At 55.5% G+C, this 21,888-nt stretch overlaps 2 protein-coding genes across 4 annotated transcripts in view; one reads left to right on the top strand and one right to left on the bottom strand.

Annotated features, from left to right (window-relative positions):
* BAIAP2L1 (BAR/IMD domain containing adaptor protein 2 like 1) overlaps nucleotides 1-8,859 on the top strand; it is a 68,561-nt gene extending 59,702 nt beyond the window's left edge. For all 3 annotated transcript variants that reach the window (XM_047089517.1, XM_047089516.1, XM_047089518.1), the window contains 2 exons: nucleotides 8,096-8,133; nucleotides 8,627-8,859. In XM_047089517.1, coding sequence (XP_046945473.1) covers nucleotides 8,096-8,133; nucleotides 8,627-8,702 — 114 coding nt within the window. In that variant the 3' untranslated portion in view covers nucleotides 8,703-8,859. The remainder of the gene's footprint in view (nucleotides 1-8,095; nucleotides 8,134-8,626) is intronic.
* Nucleotides 8,860-10,602: 1,743 nt separating this feature from the next.
* BRI3 (brain protein I3) lies at nucleotides 10,603-20,417 on the bottom strand. The gene is made up of 3 exons (XM_047089519.1): nucleotides 20,148-20,417; nucleotides 19,507-19,609; nucleotides 10,603-11,026 (listed from the first exon to the last, which is right to left on the bottom strand). Exons 1-3 carry the CDS (start codon nucleotides 20,287-20,289, stop codon nucleotides 10,894-10,896), a joined length of 378 nt encoding a protein of 125 aa, XP_046945475.1. The 5' UTR covers nucleotides 20,290-20,417; the 3' UTR covers nucleotides 10,603-10,893.
* Between the last annotated feature and the right edge of the window lie 1,471 nt (nucleotides 20,418-21,888).

The raw sequence follows: 21,888 nt of genomic DNA, 5'->3' as shown, positions 1-21,888 counted from the left end.
AGTTTTTTTGATAATTTATGTAATTCTGAGTTCCAGATCTTTGAAATGCCAACATTAAAAAAAAAAAAATTCTTACCTATAATTAAGTTATACATGTGAACTACTAGAAAAACATTCTGAATAATGTAAAATAATCAGGGTATTATGTATTTTTATTCCTTAAAGACAAAGTTACTTATGGATTTTTAAAGTACAGAGTACACAGGTGAACTCAAGGCCCACTTCAGGCTCTGTGCTGTCAGCACAGAGCCTGTGTGGGATTCTCTCTCTGCTCCTCATGCATTTCAGCTCTCTTTCTTTAAAAAAAAAAAAAAGAAAAGGACAAAGTACAATTTGAGAGACCCTTCTTCTCACTTTTGATAAAAATGTTTTCATCTGTGTATATATATTTCGTGCTCTACTATATTTAACATAGATATGGCTTTATGGTGAAAATTTTGTCTCAGATTCTACTACAAATAAATTGATAAATTACCCCACTCTTGAGACAGAAATAAGGATGCTCTCGAATTAGTAACATTTATCCCTATTGAAATAGTTTTCATTTATGTATTATATATATATTAATATATATGTATATATAATGCACATATATACTGTACATATATATACATGTATATACACATACATATATGTATTGTATACAATATATATGTATAATATCTATTATACATAAATGAAAACAACTATTTCAACTATATTATACATAAAAGAAAACTATATATATGTGTGTGTGTGTATATATATATATATATATATATATATATACACATATTTATTTATTCATTCATTCATTCATTCCCCAAATGCTGCCGTTTGCTAGATAAACACTTGCTGAAATGAGATTTCCTGTAACTCTACTGGGCCATCACAGCTGCGGACCTAAGTTAAAGAGCAAAGTCCAAGTTAAAATATCTAATCATTATACCTTATTTAAAATACTTCTTTTCAACGTTTATTTATTTTTGGGACAGAGAGAGACAGAGCATGAACGGGGGAGGGGCAGAGAGAGAGGGAGACACAGAATCGGAAACAGGCTCCAGGCTCTGAGCCATCAGCCCAGAGCCTGACGCGGGGCTCGAACTCCCGGACCGCGAGATCGTGACCTGGCTGAAGTCGGACGCTTAACCGACTGCGCCACCCAGGCGCCCCTAAAATACTTCTTTATTATTTATTTATTTAGAGTACACACAGGGGAGAGGGAGAGAGAATCTTAAGCAGGCTCATGTTCAGCATGGAGCCCGATGGGGGATGCAATCCCATGACTGTGAGATCATGGCCTGAGCCAAAATCAGGAGTTGGATGCTTAACTGACCCAGGTGCCCCCAAAATACCTCTTTTTAAAGTAACACAATTTGCTACTTATAAAAATAACCAAAGAACTTTTGTTCTGTTAGAAACTATCTGTAACTTCACCTCCAGGATGACTGCTGTTAGCACTTCAGTAGATCTCCTTGAGAAAAATATAGGCAATCTGTTTTTTCAATTTTTTGGTTTTATTTATTTTTTTTTTTTTTTGAGAGAGAGCATGAGCAGGGGAGGGGCAGAGAGGGAAGGGTGGAGAGAGAATCCCAACCAGATTCTGCCCTGTTAGTGCAGAGCCCTATGAGGGGCTTGAACTCACAGACTGTGGGATCATGGCCTGAGCCGAAATCGAGACTCAGATGCTCAACTGGCTGAACCACCCAGGCACCCCGACTAGATATTTTACCCTCCCTCCCCAGCACCCGCACACAGTAGGATCAGAACACTTTCTCGGACCAGGCATTTATGAGTGCCAGACGAGCCCCATGCTGCTGCCTGGGCTGGTGTGCTACAGGAAGGCTGCTAGCCCAGCTCTCTAAGCTCCCAGACCGTGGGGTGGACTGTGGGGCCTTGGGAGATGGAGGAGAGGGGGAGACACAGAGCGAAGGACTCAGAGTCCTTCAGATTGAGAAATGGTTCCGACACCTCAGCTGGCCGTGCATCAGTGTGTCCTGCCCCTCCCCCATCAGAACGCTCCGTATGACAGGTCCCACTGTCCCCTCTACGCTCTTCCCGAGGTACTGGCAGGTAACGATGATAGCTGCTTCGGTTTTGTGGTCTGGAGGGCAATGGAGAACACCAGTTCATAAAGGTCACAAGAAAATACTAACTGGTTTTTAATTTTTTTTTTTAACGTTTATTTATTTTTGGGACAGAGAGAGACAGAGCATGAACAGGGGAGGGGCAGAGAAAGAGGGAGACACAGAATCGGAAACAGGCTCCAGGCTCTGAGCCATCAGCCCAGAGCCCGACGCGGGGCTCGAACTCACGAACCGCGAGATCGTGACCTGAGCTGAAGTGGGACGCTTAACCGACTGAGCCACCCAGGCGCCCCCTAACTGGTTTTTAAAAATCAGCAACGCCCACAAAGTCAGAGGGCCTCCCTGAACAAGACACGGCCGGCCACGACTTCAGGGGCGCTCTCCCCCATCACCCTCTTCAGGAAACTCAGTTTTCCTTATCTGTAAGACCAGAGAGTAATGACCCCAAAATACGTACACAGTGCTTCCCAGTTGCACAGTGAGATTAAATGATTGATATTCCATTTCTGTCACTGACGTTTTGAAGTCCTATTTCAAGATCCTATGCAAACTGCCAAAGAAAAAACCCCACACCTCCAACGGCGGACACCCTCACGTGCTCCTCTGCTGACCCCGTTCTGTTAGCCGAGCGACTGCGTTTCGTCACTGGCAAGTCAGATCAGGAGTTCCGCGAACATAACTGAAACCTGCGGGCCTGCTGCGGGGAGGTACACGAGAACTGGTTCTGCTCCCCAGAAGTGATCTCAGGAGCCCTGGAAGCTCCTGGCATTGGAACCGGCCGCCTCGGCTCGGTAGCCTCTTGCCAGAGCAGCAGGAGGCACAGGATCTAATCCTCCGGTGTCAGGGCATGGGCAGGGCTGATCAGTGACTCATAACAGTTAGAGGATTGGACAGAAATGTCCCAGGACTGGGTCATGCAGGCAGTGGCTACCATTTTGGACAATCAGGTATAGATCATACAAAAATAGAACAGTGTTCCATTAAAAAGCCTGATCTAGAAACATGATGGCGGAGAAGCATGTAGCATGACTCAGGCCTGCCTGGTACGCGGTCCTGGGATTTTGAATCTCAAAAGTTTTTATGCCCAGCCAGGCTGATAATTTATTTTTCCTAAACTAAAATTTTTAAACCAGCTGATGATGTTGGGGAAAGGTATGTTCTGCCTCAGCCAGATGCTGGGATCCATGGCAGCTGGCAAAGCATCTTAATACTTTTATACTTAATTTTTATGTACAACTGTTATTGTCAGTTACATGTAGTCTTAAAACACCAGGATTCTTAGGCTTAATTAAGTATACTAAACACCCAATCCTGGGAGCTGCCTACCATACAATGTTCCTGGGCCCACCAGCCCCACAGTACTGTAGCTACCCTGTGATGTTCTGAGACACCGACTTCTCCCTGGAGGGCTTGGGGGAGTGGTCCTTGGGACTGAAGCTGGAGGGTCTGATGGCCACGTTCTGTTGTTGCACAGGGCTGTTAATCAGAGAACCAGGCTTGAAAGAGCTGTTGAAAACTAAGTTCTCCTCCACATACATTTGCTTCTCAAACTCAGCATTCACTGCCCTGTGCAAGCCACAAGTGTGTCTGAGGGAGGGCCCGGAGTGTGGCCTTTTTGGTTTGTTTTGTTTTTTGTTTTTTTGCTTCTCCTCTCCACAGGGGACACCTTGGTTCCCCAGGGTAGTTGACTCTTCCCTGTCTGGCCTTCAGTGTCCCCATTTTAGGAATAAAGGGGTTGAACTAGTTCAGAGGTTGTGATTCGTGAGATCAGTCTAGCCCACGTTGAGGATTGGCATTAGCTGCTAACATCTAAAACAAGCATCAGGATGGGACGCCTGGGTGGCTCAGTCATTTGACTGTGCGACTTCGGCTCAGGTCATGATCTCATGGCTCAGGAGTTTGAGCCCCGCGTCTGACTCTATGCTGCCAGCTCAGAGCCTGGAGCCTGCTTCAGATTCTGTGTCTCCCTCTCTCTCTACCCCTCCTCTGCTCATGCGCTGTATCTCTCTCAAAAATAAACAGACATCAAAAATTAAAACCAGCATCAGGGCTGCCCGTGTTGCAGGTAAGAGCTGACTTCCAGCAGCTTCAGACAGGAAGGAACTATCTGATGGAAACAGCAGCCCAGAGAGGGCTGGTATAGCAAGGCCTCCCTCAGGGCTCTCTCATCAGTCACCCTGTCTTCTGGGGACATGGGCTCCGTATCACCAGTGGGCAGAGAGCAGAGGTCACCCCCCTCAGCATTCTCACTGGGCCACAGAAGTCCCTGTCTCGTCTGAGTGTCTGCCTACCGCCAGGAGGACGACTGTGTGGGGTGGTCTTATGCTGACCTGGACTGCCCAGAAGCCGGGACCAAGTAGTTGCCTTCAGGTACGTGGGCATGTGGTGGACACCCAAGCAGAAGCCTGGCTAGTGGGAAGGGGAAGATGGATGGACACCACGTGGCAGCAAGTGCCCACGCAAGGTGGACTTGGGTGCTGTTTTCTGGGGGAATCACAAGATCTGCCCTACTCTGCCTGTTCCTGCTGGGTCAAAATAAGCTGGTTATGGGTTATCTTGCTGACCAGGCCCAAGGCCTTCACTGCCCTTACTGTCTCACGGATAACCTTTTCCGCGCTCATAATGACATGCCTAGCCCCTCGTGGTGCCTGGTTTTGTCACTTGATCACCTCCTGTCGTGTTGAGTACACTCCAGGCCAGCACCATGCTGCTTGCCGGAAGGGGACACAGAACATGCAACTGGCTGTGCCTCTGAGGCCATAGGTGCCGGCCTTTGTGAAGTCTGTAGAAAAGTGCGGGATACGTACTGCTGACTCAGAGCAAGGCCCACATTGTAGAAGGAGTTTTTCTGCCAGGGGGCTGCAGGACCCTGGGGAGCTCAGCTCCACAGACCTGCTCTAGCATGTGCTGTGTGCCCTGCGCCGTGCGTGTGGAGAATGTGGCTCACGACCTGCAGCCTGTGCAGAGGGGCCCTGGGGCAGCAGGAGGCGTATCAAGACCAGTCCGGTCCAGGGACGCAGGACCAAGAAAGGCCTCCAGAGACTTTGCTGTTTGGAAGAGGGAAAGACAGATTGGGGAACACAGAGACCAGGAGACCCGAACCCCATGACTCAGCCTCAGGGAGGCTGTGGAGGGACAGGTTCAGTTGGAGCTTTTGGAGGCAGCAGGCAGGATGGACAGACGGGCTTGGGGCACTGGCCAGCGCAAGGGACGGGGTCGTGTGGTCAGCTTGGAAGGACGGTTCCGCAGACGCTTCTGAGCACAACATGAGCCTTCCTAACAGACTGAATGAGGGCAGCGCCACACGGCCTGGGGGTGCCCTTCACTGGCAGGAAAGGGAACACAGGAGTGGGCTTAGTGGAAGTATGTTAAAGAGAGAAGAAACCTTTCTGAAAATGTCCTGTTTTTCTAAAAGCAGACATTCAAGAATGCCGTATACAGGAAAGTGCAGGACTTTTCACAAAGCAGCTACATATAACCAGCACCAGAGCAAGACCTAGATTATCAGCCCCCCAGAAGCCCACCCCCCCCAACACACACACACACACACACACACACACACACACGGCGCTGCCCCTTCTCAGTGCAGACGGTCCCAACTTCGGACCCCGTGACGGCGCATCTGGTCTGGCCCTCAGAGGAACCGAACCACACAGCGGGCTGTCCTGTGGCGCTCCATCACTGTGTGGATCCACTGGATAGAAGGCTGTTGTCCCTTCTCCTGTTGATAGATGTTGAGGCTGGCCCGTCAGGGCTGCTCTGAGTATCCCGGTGGGGTTTTGGTGCCCACGTGCACGCGTGTAGGTTGGCCAGGGTGTGTGCGGGGTACGTACACACCAGGACCCGGGTTTGCCTGGCACTAAATAGCTTTGGGCTGTCCCAGGTTACTCTCACCTTCCTTCCTCACAGCGGAGTCGTCACTTGTCACTTTAGGGTCGACTGTGCTGCATCTCTGCAGCCATTTTTGTTTCTCTCAAATGTCTGGACCGAGTACTCAAATGGCACAGCCTGTGAACATGTGGCTAAACTCGTTTTAAAGTTCAGTTGGGTCAGGGGCGCCCGGCTGGCTCATCGGTAGAGCATGTGACGCTTTATCTCACGGTTGTGAGTTCAAGCCCCACGTTGGGTGTAGAGATTACTTAAATAAATTTTAAAGTTCAGTTGGGTCAGTCGGGACTCAGGAGGCCCTCCTGGGAACAGGCCCCAAAGTTTTCCCTCTGAGGCTGAGTCTGGCTGGCAGGTACTCCAGGGAGGGTTTTGTTTCTGGTTTCCAGTTCAGAGCGCACGGAGCTTTCCTCAGACTTGAGGACGCACACGGCAGGGACAGAGCGTGCTCCCGGGAAAGGCCGCAGGAAGGTGGTTTCCAGACAGTATCAAGGAGCAAGAGGGCCGAGTGTGCCTCTGCGGCCAAGTGCAAGACGGGCAGAAGCCACACCTGGCTTTGCAGGAAGTGTGCTTTCCAGGCCAGGAGGGAGGACACTGGAGGCCTCTCTGCTGCGTGAGCCGGTGCCTCTGCGCACAGGCTGTCTGCTCTAGGCAACATGCCATTGCCAGCGGACTGAGCACACATGCCATTGCAGGGCAGGCATCCTGGTGCTTTTTCAGTAAGTCATAAATTAGCCTGTAACCGTCACGGAACGAGAGCGCTACCCCACAAATGACTTGCTCTGAGGCCTGCTGGGGAAGCTCAGCACGCCTAGTAGGAAGAAATCATTTTGCAGCCATTTAAAACCCTATTAGGACATGCTGAGCAGGGCAGCCGCTGTGTGCATCTGTGATGAAAAGTAGACACGGGGCGCCTGGGGGGCTCAGTCAGTTGAGCATCCGACTCTTGATTTTGGCTCAGGTCACGGTCCCAGGGCTGTGGGATGGAGCCCTGTGTTGGGGCTCAGGGTTTGGAGTCTGCTTGGGATTCTCTCCCCTCTGTCCCTCTCCCCCCACTCACTCTCCTCTCTCTCTCTAAAATAAATTACAAAAGAAAAGGTAGACACTGAATTGGGGCACAAGGCTGACTGGGGTTGCCTTCAGGTGCTTGGGGCTCCCCATCAGAATGACCTTGCTTACCTGCTGGTCTCAAGGTTCAAAGCACGCTCAGAGGTCTTCAGAGGCACAGAGACAGCAGGCACAGGTCTGAAGTACCCCAGTGCCCACAGCCTCTCTTGTACTTCGAGAATCTGTGTCCACAACCCAAGAGGAGCCATGCAGAAAGAGCCCTGACCTGGGCTTTGGCCTCCAACTATGGCCTTTGACCCTAGGCTGGCAACCAGAAGTGAGAAGAGCTATCTATCCTTCAGTGTTCAGAGGCCCATATGCCCTGAGGCCACTGGGACTCCTGGGAGCTTCCAGGAGTCTGGTCTGGTCTGGTGGCCTGTGGCTCAGACAGCATTACACTGCCCTCTCCTGGGCAGCCATCTGAGAATTAGCCCCACAAGCTCAGGCCAGTGATTTTTTTCAACAGCCAGAGCAGATTTAAAGCAAATTCTGAAAGCCTTCTAGCTTTATAAAACAAAGGACAGAAGGCACACACACACCCCTGGTCCCTGGTCACACTGGGAGACCCCCCCAAGTCCCCAGGCTCTGGTAGTTCCTGAAGGCAAGGGCAGTGTTGTCCCTCTGTCGTCTCATCTTCTGGAACGTCCCACCAGATCTCTGGCTAGCCCTTGGCACATCTGTGGGCACCAAAACCCAACAAGGTTTTATTTTTGCTTCCTGTTTGTCATGGCCTCATTCAGGACTGGGCTCCCAAAACACCAGTTGTAGGCACTACGGCTGGGCAGCTTAAGGGCCATGGTCTTCCAAGGCCTGAGACATGCCAGCACTTGTGAGGGCCCCTCACTGTCTTCGGTTTTCTGTTCTTGCCCTTATCCCTTAGGTGACTTTAGACAGACGTTGAGATGGCCTCAGGTGGGCTTACACGCATCAGCCATAAATTGCTCCTTGCACTTTAGATATCTTTAGCTTTAAGGTTTTATTGAAAATGTCCCGGTTTCGTGACCCTTCCATAAACTTCATCTTTATCTTCCTCACAGAACGACGCAAATGGGACAGCAAAGCCTCCTTTTCTCAGGTACGTTGAACTGTGTTCCTGGGGGTCTTGGTAGGTGCACAGCCCGGGGCAGGGGGTGGGGGAGGTGTCCCGGCTGAGGCGCCTTAGGCCTATGGGGTCCAAGGAGAAGGCGGCCGCCTTGTTCTCACAGCACAGGAAGCCTGCCCGGCCTCTGCCTGGGTCCCCAAGGGATGCCTCCCGGCCATGTTGCATTTGGCACCTTGATCCAGACCGCGTCCTTATGGCTCTCTCACGTAACCCCTCCCACACAGGGCCACAGGAAGGTGGGCTCTCCCATTACAGCATCTACAGCCCTGGAGAGTTCTGTGACGGGTGGGCATGGGTGCACAGAGAGGACTGCCACCGTGAAACGTCTGTGTCTAGAAAATGTCCAGAGTTTTATACAGAAGCCTTCTAACTTCACAGAGCAAGGACGGTAGTTCACAGCTCCTCTAAAACCCAATTCCCATCCTGTAGTGTGTCTGCAGACGTGGTTTTTCCTCTCCCCCTGCAGCGGAGAAAACCCCTTCGCGACGGTGAAACTCCGGCCAACGGTGACAAACGATCGCTCTGCACCGATCATTCGATGAAGAGCAGGCCGGGAGCTCCAGTCCCTCCGACGTTAAGTTCTCACTTGCAAAATGATTTGTTGTTTGGTGTGCGCTTAACTGTTGCAAAGCTTCGCCAAAGGGTGCCTGATTTTAAATGTATTCCACTTGAGCAAATCGACGCATTTTCTCAATTTAACATAGTTGGGTTGATACATTTGTCTTTAATAGTCTAGTGACCCACTCAAATCAGTGAAAATATTTTCTTCCCATTCTGTCAGAAGACCATAAATTTGGTTCCAATCCTTACTGTATCATTTTTTTTTAATATTCTGTGATTATTTTTTAATAGAATGAGGGATAGTCTGCTTTCGTAACCAGCTCTCTGCATGAAATGAGCACAGTTTTATTTTAAAAAGCACGTGCTCTTATCTAGCGTTGTAACATTATCTAAAGGAAAGGTTGTGTAAAGTTGCATCTTAGCATGCAAATCATAATTTTAAGCAATATAAATTATGAATAGTCTATAAAATTTAATTTTTTTTAACTTAAAAATTCTTAATTTTTGTTTAATCAAATGTAGAGCTACCTAACATGGAGAAATCCCAAGTTCCCCTTGATTTAGACATAGCTACAGAGCACGGAGGTGTTTTGCCTGTCCCTGTCACGGCCACGTTTAGTACTTGCATAACCCCAGAGCTACGGACTTTGGTAGCTGGGAGTCACCGACTGGATTCCCCAATGAAAACACACCAGGCTGTGCTGCAGGTGATGGGCGTCATTCACGCGTGTAAGGACCCTGCGTGTGCAGACCCAGGGTGTTCTCACTAAGCCGGCTGACCAAAGCTGCCGCCATCGCTGGTGTACTCTGAAACCCCTTGGGGTCCGAGTTTCTCCATTTCTGAGTCGGGTACGGACACACCTACGCACGCCCCGAAACAGCGCGTACAAAGCCACATGCCCGAGTCTCAGCGGCTGGGATGGGAAGTTCTGCATTTCACCCGAGACCTGCCCTGTGCCCTCAGAACCCGGGGTGTCCCGTGCCAAGGGACCTCGGAGCGAGTGGCCGAGTTGATCTCTGGCTGCCAGGGATCGGGCCCTGTTTGGGAGGAGTGCAGAATCAGGACTCACACCCAGGCCATTCACTGTGTGTGGGCGAAGAGGGCCCTGTTTTTTTATCACAGCCCCTTTGGTCTCGCCGTAACTATCAACGTTTTTCTAGACACTTGAAACTAGTCCTGGGCAAACGCAGGTAAACCAGTGGGTGTGCGTGCCACTTCTCGTTCTTGCTCCTGTCCTGGCCGGGTTGGCAAGCCAGACGAGGTCCCCAGGAGCTGAGGAGTCAGACCCGTGTGAGGGCTCTCCAGGGGCTGAGTGGTTGGCGGGCAGTACACCTGTCTTGAGGAAAGACGCTCCAGCCAGGAAAGAAAACACGGTCCACTTTAGTGAAGTGGTCCACCGCTCCTCTAAGAGGAGGGTTCACGGAAGCCCGGTATTTTCAACAGGGGGGTGGGGGGGAGGGTTTAAGACACAGCCCCGGTGTTACAGGGGGTGGGGGCCCTGGTCTCCAGAGCTCCGCTCTCTGGGATCCTTTGGCTTCATTACAGATTATTAGGTGCGGTCTGCGGGGACCCGTTCTGCACCTCCAAGGAATGGGCCGCAGCGGGCACCCACCTGCCTCACGGAGGGCGGGCGGGCTTGCCTCAGGCCCCGGGCATGGAGTAATGTCAAGGTATTATGTTTCGTTATAATAATAAAACTTCGAAAAGCACATTCTCTGGAGCTGCGAATGCCTACAGAGGACTAGATCAAGATCGGCCACGATGGACAGTGTTGAAGCCAGGCGCTGGGTATGTTATTCTAGTCTGGTCACAATTTCCAACGTCCACACAAGTTTATTTATACAAGTGGCAGTGTGCACACCAGGCAGAACCAGGTCAACAATGGTATGAATCTCATTTATTTAAAACAGTATTTCTCACCTTTCTCAAATTGAAGACTGCAAAAAATAGAAGCAGTGCTTTATTGAGTTGTCATTCACCCCGAAGCAGTGCTGCTGCGTCCCCACGCCGTGACCCCTGCGCCCCACGAAACCGCAGCTCACGCGCACGCCGTCTATCCCGCCTCACTTTACAAAACAGTCCTGGAAGCTTAATCAAATAAAGCTACTGTACACGACATTTACATTAGAAAAAGACAGCTGGATGTAGGAAAGCCAGGTGTGTTGTTCCCTTTAAGTGAAGTTTGCTCCACAGTTGGGGCATCTTCGCTTCCTCAAGGCAAAACAGCAGATGAACCCAAACGGGAACAAGATGATGGCCAAGAAGATGCCCAGGAAGGTGAAGGAGTCCTCCAGAACCCCGACTCTGCAGAGAGAATGGGGGGGCACGCGCGTTAGGGTCCCCGGCAGAGCCCGAGGCTGGACCCAGTTCTGTACCCACCCCACACCCCGGCACAAGAAGGGACTGAGGCCGCGAGGACCCAGGGCCCCGGGTGCCTCACGGTGACCAGGTCCACAGAAGCAGCCTTCACCCCTCCAGCAACAAACCCCCGGCCTCTTACACATGCCCATTTACCCAGGGGAAGGCTAGCTGCTGCTCTCAGCCGCTACGTTACCTACAGGAATTACCACTTACAAAGACAAGAACGTTCAGTTGCCACATAACCTGCCGTGTTTTCTCCTCCGTCACAAAAGGAAGAACAAGAAGCAAATGCTAGTTTCTATAAAAATTCTTGTATCTCTGAAAACAAGACCCAAGAAAACCGTATCATTTTAGAGTTTTTCTCCCCAGTGTTGAAAAGTTTTATTCTTCTATTCCTTAGAGGGAAATTCCAAAAACTTATGAAGTTTAGAATTCAGACTTGGGGGATGGGTACAATAGATTTTAGTGAACAATTAAAATCAGCCATATTCACAACGTCTGGAAGAAGGCAGCACTTAACAGGGTGCCTGTGTGCTCAGTCGGTTAGGTGTCTGACTTTGGCTCAGGTCATGATCTCGTGGTTCGAGCTCCGCGTTGGGCTCTGTGCTGATAGCTCAGAGCCTGGAGCCTGCTTCAGATTCTGTGTCTCCCTCTCTCTCTGCCCCTCCCCTGCTTGTGCTCTCTCAAAAATAAAATCACTTAAAAAAAAAAATAAAAGAAAAAAAGCATGTATCTTGAGAATTTAATGTTTCTTCAAAAAGTCAAGTTTACCTTCAATGCGCACAACACACAATTACCACAAGGCGCCTCCGGGCTATCACCCCAATCATGAGCCACGCGAGCACAGGTTCAGTGATCTGAAGTCACCACTCACATCCTAGGGTCCTTTTCAAAGGCTCGCTCCCAAAGGTGGGAAGCAAGAGCCGTGTGCTCAGCTCTGCCTCTGCTCCTTAGGCTACTTCTGGAAAGTTCTGGACACAGCTGAAATTAAAATGAGAGCCGCAATAGCCAGCTCAGCCCTAATGAGAAACCCATCACATTCCGGAGACCGAGGAAGAGCCGGTGGAAACAAACTCTCCCAGGCGGCCGGGGACGCCTCTAGCCCTGTCTACCGCGATGCGAATCGAGGGCTTTTAGTGAACAGGGCCCTTCACCAGATTTCACGGGAACAAATGTGCCAAAGTGCCCAGGGCTGAGTACTGAGAAGGAATAAAGGAGGGGCTCCACGGGAGGACAGGAGCTGGGTAGTGAGCAGGAAGACCTGACCCACTCCTTCCTGGGGAGGCCCCCACTCCAGTGCCCCCTGCCCCGGGTTCACCCCAGCTTCCTTGGTCTCCCTAAAGCCAGGTCTCCCCTCCGTGCCTCAGCCTGTCTTCAAACACTGCTAAGGATCTCTTGTGCCTTTCCAGAATGTTCTAGAAACAGCTGCTTCTCCTTTTGCCACCTTGTGTGTGCAGAGGAAGGTTCAGCTTAATAGAAGCACCCAACAGAAGGCTTCCTCCACTCAAAATGCCAAAGCTGCTAATGCTGCTCCTTCTGAGGGCCACACTGCGCCCAGCCCTACGGAGCAGGCGGGGGAATTGTGAGAAACCAGACTAAGAGGCCTGGTTTTCCACTGCTTAAAGAAAAAAATCAAATTCAGTGCCCACTTCTCTTCCTACCCACTCAGGAGAGGGTTGCCTGAAACTTCCACAATGGACAGACAGTAGGGTCAGAAGCGCTTCCCCAGGTGCTGGTCCTAACACACTAGTTCCCCTGATAAACTGCAGAAAAGGGGGGGGGGTGGTTCTCTGGTCAATTTGGGGAAACTCTCTCCCCATCCTGGTATCACAGGGCACAGTAGTTTAGGAATGGCTCTGAGAAGTCCTGTAGTAAAGCCATTTGTTGAACTGTTGTTTCAGCCGGCATTTCCCAAACCGATGTGTGTGCCGAACGGTTAGACTGGACACAGGCAAGGCCAGATCTGGGGGAAAGTTAATCAGTAGGCCTGAATTTCTCTCAGCAGAGTTACCTTTCCTTGAGAGCACGCACCAGCAGAGAGGGGGGAGAGAGGATCCCAAGCAGGCTCTGCACTGTCAGCACAAGAACCTGGCACGGAGCTCGAACCCACGAACCTGGAGGTCATGACCTGAGCCGAAATCAAGAGTCAGACTCGCTTAACTGACTGAGCCGCTCAGGAGTCGCCTAAGGACTGCAAAGGCGGTCGGGTCGCCACACTGCTCTCGGGCCCTCCCGTGGCTGCCCCTGCCCGTGGGAGTCCGGACGCAGCTGCGAGGGGCCCACCTTACACCTGCCCCACCGGAAAAAGCACCTAAGGCCATGCTGCCAAAGTCAGGGGTGAGTGAGGCTGTGGGCCACCAGCTGTGTCCCCACACACAGGGAGACTGGACAGGCTGCCCCGGGCAGGGAACACACCTGCTCTGTCCACAATCCCCGCCCACAACTCCTGCAACTACTGATGCTTATCAAGCCACTAACAGAGCAGCTGGAAGCAGCCGGGCGGCCCTGTACCAGTTGGGAGTTACGGCACCACCCAGGTGCCACTGTCCTTCCTCCTGGCCTCTAGCAACGTTCCACCTACAGCTGAAGTCCCGGGAACCACACCAGTTCACACGTTCGGTCAGAATGTCCAAGGAAACAGCGGGGGGCAGGGGCGAGCCGGGCCTCACAGCTGGGTCACCTGCACCAGCACAGAACCTTGCAGAGAAGACTGCCCCCTGGAGGAGCAGAGGGTGCCTTGCCCGGCGTCCCCTCCAGGGGCCAGTGAGGCCCAAGGACCGGGACTACCGGGCTGAGCACCCACCCAAGCTGGACACTCCACGTCATCTCGTGTCAGGATCCAACCTGTCAAGAGGCACAGCCTAGAATCCGTGGTGTCTGCTCAGAGGCTCCAGATGTCCGGCGGGAGGCTGGGGCCAAGGCCTGTCCTGTCGTCCTCAGTGCCCTCAAGTGGGTGCGTGTGGGCAGCCCGCACCCCTGGCTACAGGAGCCCCCCCCCCCACCCTGCTCCGCCCCAGCTGGGTGCAGTCTCCCCGGCGGTGCGGGGGCCGGGAGCTACCCACGCTGCCTGGCAGGCCCGCCGCCATGAACCGCCCATCCTGGGGGCTGCTTTTCCCGGATGCTCCAGGGCCCGCCCACCACCAAGCGCACCCGGGAAGGCTGGTCACTCTCGCCCAGGCCCTCGCTGCCCTGGAGCCCGGGGGACCGGCCCCCCTGCTCAGCCCCCGGCAGCTGCTCTGGGAACCTAAAGGGCAAAGTGAGGGTAACACGGGCTGACCCGGCCCACCTCCGTTTCCCAGACACGAGTAACACCAGCCTGCGGTGCTTTCCGTCCAGACCTGTCACTCACTGTCACCAGAGCACAGCCCAGCTCGCACCATTCACCTTAGGGGCCATCCCTGCCAGCAAGTCTGCGACCAGACCACCTCCCACAAGACAATGACCAGAACCCAACCTGGCTCTGAAGCCTGAGGGACAAAGGGACGGCCAGCAGGAGCCTCCAGCTCTCGGGCACCACACTTCCCACTGGAAAGAGTCTTACCCACAATTCCAAACAACAGAAAGCCCTGAGAAAACTTTTTTCATAGGCTTACAGGAAACTCACCTGGCAGCCACAGGTGACCTGAACTGATATGGCCATTGATGGTTATCATGCATTCACTTAACGTGAATATTCACGTCTTGCTACAAAAATATTGATGTTTTGACCAAGAGTAATGCCCCAGACCTCAAAAACAATGCTGACATAATTTAGTTTTTAAAAATCCAGACTCTTCTGGGCGCCTGGGTGGCTCAGTTGGTTAAGACTCCAACTTCGGCTCAGGTCATGATCTCCTGGTTGGTGAGTTCGAGCCCCACATCGGGCTCTGTGCTGACAGCTCAGAGCCAGGAGCCTACTTCGGATTCTGTGTCTTCCTCTCTCTCTCTCTCTCTCTCTCTCTCTCTCTCTCTCTCTCTATCCCTCCCCTGCTCACACTCTGTCTCTAAGATAAATTAAAAAAATTTTTTTTAAAAATCCAGAATCTTCTGAACCGAGAAACATAATCTGATCTCTGGGCCATTCTTGATGCAGCAACACTCCAGGTTACAGAGCAGACCTGTCCTCAGTTACGGTCCCCATGTGGCCACCACAGGAGGGATGGGATGCCATGTCCTGGCCATCTCCTGCCGGCCTCTCCCAGCTTCCCACACTCTTCTCCCCAAACCCCCCCGGAAAGGCCCCAATCAGTTCAGGACAAAGTTTCAACTCTTTCAAAGTGGCTCAGAATCCAAACTGAGCAGGTTGCTCTCGCTGAGGATGGAAGGCCCCGCCCCCATTCTTGAGCAACAGATTGTGTGGTTGTATGTGGGTGTGGGTGTGTGTGGTTGGGTGGCCGGCAGGGGCGGGAGGGGGGGGTCAGGGAAGCTGGGGAAATAAGGAACTTGACAAATGCTGAAAATGCTTATTGGATGTCTGGCTCATCCTATGGAGAGAGGGGCCGCCCGCCATCTATCCAGAGCGGGCCTGGGTGACGCGCTGGATGGGCAGGACGACAGAGGCCCTGCCTGCACGGGGGTCCTGCTTCACAAGGGACGGCAGCATGGGAGGCCCGAGCCCACGCGTCCCAGGAGGTCCCGAGGCCGGGTGCCGGATTTCCCCACCTCCCGCTTTCCTCACAGCAGCCCCGCCCAGGGCTTCCCAGTCCCCTCCCCGCCACCGGGGGACCTGGTACCACGAGCTCCAGCCGCCCCCGGTTCGTCCCCAACTACTCACTCGTCGAGGCAGAACGCAGCCCGGGGGCAGTGCCCAGACCAGCCCTCACCTGAAGGACTAGCCTCTGTGGGGAAAGGGAGCGGTGGACTTCTCGGGGTGGGGAGCAGATGCCCCGGCACGCGGCCACCCGGGTCATACCCTCCCGCCTGGCGCATCCGTCCGGCCTTCTGCGGTCCCAGGGCCTCCCCTGCAAACAGGCCGCTGGCAGCTCTGAACGGCCTCACGCCTCCCTGAGCAGATCACGGGGCGGGGCGAAGGGGTCTTCCACGACCACTGCCTCTGGAGGTGCCGCGGGCCACCCAGGCTCGGTCCTCGGCCCGCAGACGGGAGGCGGCCCCACGCTCCCTCGAGTGCTCCCACGGGCTGCACGGCCCGCCGAGTCCCGGCTCACCTGGGAGCTACTCCCCCTCCTCCGGGACCGAGGACCGATGAGACGGTGCACACAGATCCCTTCCTCTCAGGGCCCCTCCACACACTCCACCACGTCCCCCCACGTCCCGTGTCATACCCTCACTGCCTGCCTGTGCCCCCACCGGCTCTACCAGGGTCACCAGTCCCCTCCACGCTGACCACCCCAGGCCACGTGCACCTTACCGCTGGCTTCAGGCGACATCTGACCCTGATCTGTTCGTGGAGCCTCTCTCGGCTTCCAAGGCCCCACTCATTCCCAGATCTCCTACCCCCTCTCTGGTTATCCCCGAAACTAAATACCCGAGGACGCCCAGCCGGTGTCAGTGGGGAACCCAGAGCAGGCCAGGCCCTGGGTCTGCTGCTTTACGCGCGCTCTGGCCTTGACCCGTGCTGCTCAGAGCGCCTTCTCCACGGGCGACCCCAGCACAGCCCCTGGTGCACCCAGCCGGGCCTGGTATCCCGGACTCTCGGTGCCACCTCCCTGGGATCAGGATCCAGGCACAGCCCACACCCCCCCAGGGGAGGCCCAGCTTTGGAGAGCCCGGGGGCCCGGCTGAGCAAGACGGCACCCAGTCCCGGCGGGCAGGGCAAGAAGGAGCACTCTCATCCTCTGGGCTCACACGAAAAGCTCTCTTGCAGCCGACTAAAAAGGGAAGACAGAGTCAGGCTTCTTAAGATGATGGCCAAGTGACAAGGGACACAGGCCTCTCGCGCCAAGCCTCCCTCAGAAGAAATCACAGACGTGTGACTTGGGCAAATCGCTGCCAAGCTACCAGGGAGGGAAGGGGACAGAGCCTGGCGGGCTGCACGGAAAGGGAGAAAGTACAGTCACAAGACAGTGTCCTGTCTCCCAACTCTAGACACCGTGCCCAGGGGCCACCTCTCCATCCTGCCCAGAGAGGAGCGGCCTCGAGGCCACGCGCCCACTCCCCAAACCACAGGAGAGCCTCCCTAGGAAGCGCCGAGACTCTCCCTCCTTCCCGCTGCCCACCTCCCTTCCCGCACCCCCCCCCCACACACTCCCCCGTGCTGCAGAGGCACAGAAAGGACCGCTCCCCAGACAGGAGGGCGCTGCCGGCAGGGGGCAGGCAGGGGGCAGGGATGCTCTTGCACGAAGAACCCAAGTAAGTGCTGGAGGGGCCCTTAGCTCTGGCATCCATCCTTCTTGGGCCACAGAGGAATGTGCCAAGAGGGAGTCCGTGTGTGGTCCCAACACAGTTCCCGGACTTGCTCTCAGGGCACCCACTCCTCACCGCCTTCCGCCCCGAGGAGGAAGGACGGGGATCCCCACACAGAAAGAAAGAAGCCTGTCTCCGACACAGGAGTCCCGCACCTCAGCCTTCAGGCAGCCTGACCTTGATCGGGATTCTGCAGGACTGGGGCTCTGGGACCCGAGGCAGCAGAAGCCACTGGCCCCCAAAATGACAGAGCTCCCACCCCAGGGAAAGTCCTCCCCACCTGGCAGCAGCCACGTGGGCCTGGCTGCTGGTCTGTGCACAGGCACGAGGGCCAGGAAGGGGGCTTCAGAGAGCATCCCAAGACGCTCCCGTTTCCCAGGAGGGAAAACAGGGCCAGGATCTGAACCCAGTTCCTCCAGCAGGCTGGGCACTGGGACGTAGCGTGGAGGCCAGGAAATCCCAGACCGCTCTGCTCCAGACAGACCCCCTTCCCCGGCCCCCCTCTAGTCTGCTGGCCTGACACCACTCCCTAAACTTGGGAGATCACTCGATTCTCCCACCCAAAAATAGGCCTTTGGAATCCTCCAGCTGGCCCAAGTGGGGACAGCACTGTGCAAGCAGCCAGGGCTCTGAGCACCCGGGACCGCCTCAAAGCCAAATACAGCGGGTTTCCCCTCACCCACCTCTACAAGCAACCCCCCGAGACACCGGGACCAAGTGCCGATCCCTGCTCAGCCCAGCGGCACGCTGCCAGCGCCCAGGCCACAGGCCTTCTTCCCACCCTTGGGCCCTTAAACCCCAACAGCTGTGACGCCCCCAGGTGCCCAAGAAGAGAAGGGCGGTCAGGAGGGTGCGGGTCATTCGCCCTCCACCCGCCCCCTCCGTGTCCTCCAAAGGCGTATCAAAGAGGGGCCTGTTCCGAGGGGCGCCTGGGTGGCTCGGCCAGTTAAGTGTTGGATTCCTGGTTTTGGCTCGGGTCGTGATCTCGGGCTTCGTGAGTCTGAGCCCCAGGTCAGCCCAGCGCTGACTCCGAGCTGATGGTGCAGAGCCTGCTCGGGACTCTCTCTCCCCGCCTCCCTGGCTCACATGTTCAACCTTTCTCTCCAAGTAAATAAACAAACTTGAAAAACCCAGAAAACAAAGAGAGATGCCTGTTCTGAGTTTACATACGAGGCACGTGGCCAGCCCACGGCCCCAGGGCCCCCTGCCCACAGCCCTCTTTACTAAGTACTCAGTTGGCTCTGGGAGTCCCCCTCCTCCCCTCATCTCTGCGATGCCCCCCCTCCTGGACGGCATTCACCCCCCACTCGTTACCCCTGTGACTCTGAAACCTTTAACTTCCCCTTGACTCCACCCTGGGCCTTCCAGATACACCTGTGACACGAAGCCTAAGTGTAAACCAGTGTTTCTCAATTCCATCTCTGAGACTTCCAACTTCCTCCTCCCACTCAAGGGGCTGACCTGGACTCTCTCACATCAACCAAGGGCAAGGACCAAGTCTTACCCGAGTCTGACTCCTACAGACACCTGCCAAACTCCAGAGGCTCTGGTTTGAGAATACGGAAAAATCGCTCCTGCCCCCAAAGAAGCCCAGTGTTTCTGTCCTCCTCCAGCTGACCGCCCTGCAGGGGATGAAGCAGCCCTCAAGGAGGGTGCTCCCCTGGCCTCCTGGACCCCCGGCTCCTTGAACACACTGGCCACTGGGGCTTTCCTAGCTGCCCCTTCCCAGCAAAATGAAACCTTTCACCACCTTCCAGAATCAACTGCAAAGCAAACTTACACGTCCTAGAACCAGGGACATGAGACATTAACATTTCTACATCCCACTCATTTGGGACTCGGTGGCCCCAAAAGCACTCTCCTCAGGAAAGTGAACCCCTCCCCTATGACCCGTGCGACGTGTTTAGATCTAAGGACAAAAGAACCCTCTCTCCCCCACACCGCAGGTCAGTAGCTTGTCCCGAGACAAGACTAGCCCACTTCCGAACGAGTCCGCCTCTCTCTCTGAGATTCTGGGTGTGTGTTCTCGGGATGGGGGGCGGGGGGGGGGGGGGGGGGACAGCCCCCGGCCGGTGACATACCTGCAGACCGGGCAGCCTCCAACGACAACGATGGAATTGGCAGGGTACCTGGTGACATTTCGACTGTGGATGTTGTAGACCCTGGGGTGGTGGGTGGGTATCCCTGTGGGCAGGAAGGCACGTGAGAAGGAGGCAGGGAGGAAATCTGGGAAGCGTGAGGACTACTCCTACCTTTCCCCCCGACCTCCCCCCACTTATCCTTTCCAAAATCAAGACGACAGCCGCCTTCGCCGAGAGCCTGCGACGGGCTTGACCGGGTGCTAACTTGCAGACGGCACCTGGTTAACGAAGTTAATTGGCAAGACGGCCGTGGCGTCCCGAGAAGAGCCGGCCTGGTGCTCGCGAATCCCCCCCCACCCCCCCGCCGCCCCCGGGTAGGCAGAGGGCCGCACGTCGGGATCCCGCTGCGGGAGCCTCACCCGCCGCCCCCGTCCACACCGGCTCGCGTTCCCGGCCCCGGGGAGGCTCCTCGGCAGCACCCGCGCGGGGACCCCCCCCCGCCCCCCGCCGAGCACGGCCGGGCCGCGCCCCCCGCCGCCGCCGCGTCCGGAGAAAAGTTGGTTTCGGGGTTAAAGGTCGCCACAGCACGGAGCCCAAAGTTTGCTCCCGGCCCCCTCCCCGCCCCCGCCCGCCGGGCGCACCTGTGACGAGGTAGGGGTAGGGCGGCGGCGGGGGCGCGGCGGGGATGGCGCCGTAGCCGTGCGGGCCGCACGCGAAGTCGCCCTGGCCGGCCTCCAGGTTGTAGGCGGGCGGCCGCTCCTGCAGCAGGGGCTTGTGGTCCATGGCGGGCGGCGCCCACCGCGCCCGGCCCGGCTCCCGCCCGGACTCCCGCTCGGACTCCGGCTCCTGCGCCGGCTCGGACTCGCGCGGACGCCCGGACCCGCCGGCGGGACCCGCTCCTCGCGGGCGGCGGCGGCAGCGGCGGCGGCTGCGGGGCTGGGCCCCTCTCGGAGGCGGGCGCCGCGGGCTTCCCCTCCGCGCCTCCCCCCGGCCAGTCACAAGACCCGGGTCACGTGGCGCAGCTCCCGGCGGGGGGTGCGGCGCGGGGCGGGGCCGGCGCGGCGTCTTAAAGGGGCCGCGCCCGCCCCGGGTCACCCGCTAGGCAGCCTGCCGCCTTGACCCAGCGCTCTGCCCTGCGCCGCTTCCGCGGCCCCCAGACCTCCCACCGCGAGGAGACTGCCCGCCGCACAGGGGGCTGGGGGGAGGTGCCGCACTTGGGTCGTGACTTTTATGGCCCGCGGACCCCGCCCCTTCCAGAGCCGGGGTCGGCCCCACCCATCTCCTAGCGGAGACCCCCGTGGTAGGCGGGAGATCCGATGGCCCGAGCCCACTCACCACGGGGAAGGGCAGGGACCCGGGGCGGCCTGGAGGAGGGTCCAGGATGGGCGGAGTCCCCCGGCTGTTATCTATCCTGGGCAAAGGAGCGGAGCGGAGCGGGGCGGGGGGGGAGGGGCTCCGCGTTCCGAGTGACCCCGGATTCCAATCAGGGCCGCGGCCGGGGTCAATGGAAGCTCAAACCCCTGCGGGAAGAAGCAGGGCGCGCATCTCAACGTTGCCTGCTCGCGCTCGGCTGATGCTCATTCCCTCGATTTTCGTCTTGACAAATTAGATCATTTCTAGGAGTTGCAGCCACTGATTACAAATAACTCCCCATTTGGGGACAAAACCCTAGCTATTGAGCACCTCCTACGTGACAAGCACTGTTCCGGTTGTTCCTCGGTTTCACTCATCGGCACAGCAACCCGGGAGGTACTTATTAGCCCTGGTTTACGGGGCCCGGGCCGGGGACAGAGGCTCAGACAAGAGGAGTGGCCTAAACTTGGCGCAAAGACCAACCACTCGGTTGGGTTCCCTCAAAGAAGCATTTTCCCCGTCACCTGCTAATGCTTAATGGGTTTGTAAAAAACTTTAAAAATAAAGATCTGAATTTGTAGCTCCTCTAGGCCTTTCCAGGGCCTTCTGTAGCATTTGGTGTTTCCCAGCCTCTTTTACGTGACCTGCAGTTTGATCCAGCGCGAGGACAAAGGACAGCTGAGACCCCAGCCTATTTTGAATTTCTCCGAAGAGACCATCTTCTCTGTCACAAGTGTGACTCCTCAAAGCCCATCCCCACCTTTTATCTCCTGAACCGGTCACCATCATCCCAGCATCCTGTGGGGCGGAACGAGGGATGGGTCTGGCTAGCATCCAGGGAGGGCCAGGTCAAGAAAAGAGACTGCAGAGGGGCCGGGGCTCTGGGGCCAGCAGAGGTCCTGGCCTGTGGGAGAAATGGCTCCACAGGACAAGAGCCCCCACCAGGGAAAAACAGGGGTGCATCCCCAACCTCATCGACCAGTGAAACGTGGGCTTAGGTCAAGCCTGCTAACACTCTGTCAGCTGTGC

The sequence above is a fragment of the Lynx rufus genome, unplaced genomic scaffold (genome assembly GCF_022079265.1).
Source record: "Lynx rufus isolate CCGP_SWC_20201006 ecotype Redwood Valley unplaced genomic scaffold, mLynRuf1.p SCAF_27, whole genome shotgun sequence".
Taxonomy (NCBI): domain Eukaryota; kingdom Metazoa; phylum Chordata; class Mammalia; order Carnivora; family Felidae; genus Lynx; species Lynx rufus.
The sequence above is the reverse complement of the archived record's forward strand: the minus strand, read 5'-3'. Positions and strand labels throughout refer to the sequence as shown.

Bases quoted from the DNA above. Each gene is read 5' to 3' on its own strand.
- BRI3 (XM_047089519.1), bottom strand. From the start codon at position 20,289: ATGGACCACAAGCCCCTGCTGCAGGAGCGGCCGCCCGCCTACAACCTG. The intron at 19,610-20,147 runs GTGCGCCCGGCG...TCCTGCCCACAG, and splicing joins CTACCCCTACCTCGTCACAG to GGATACCCACCCACCACCCC. The intron at 11,027-19,506 runs GTATGTCACCGG...TTCTCTCTGCAG, and splicing joins GGAGGCTGCCCGGTCTGCAG to AGTCGGGGTTCTGGAGGACT.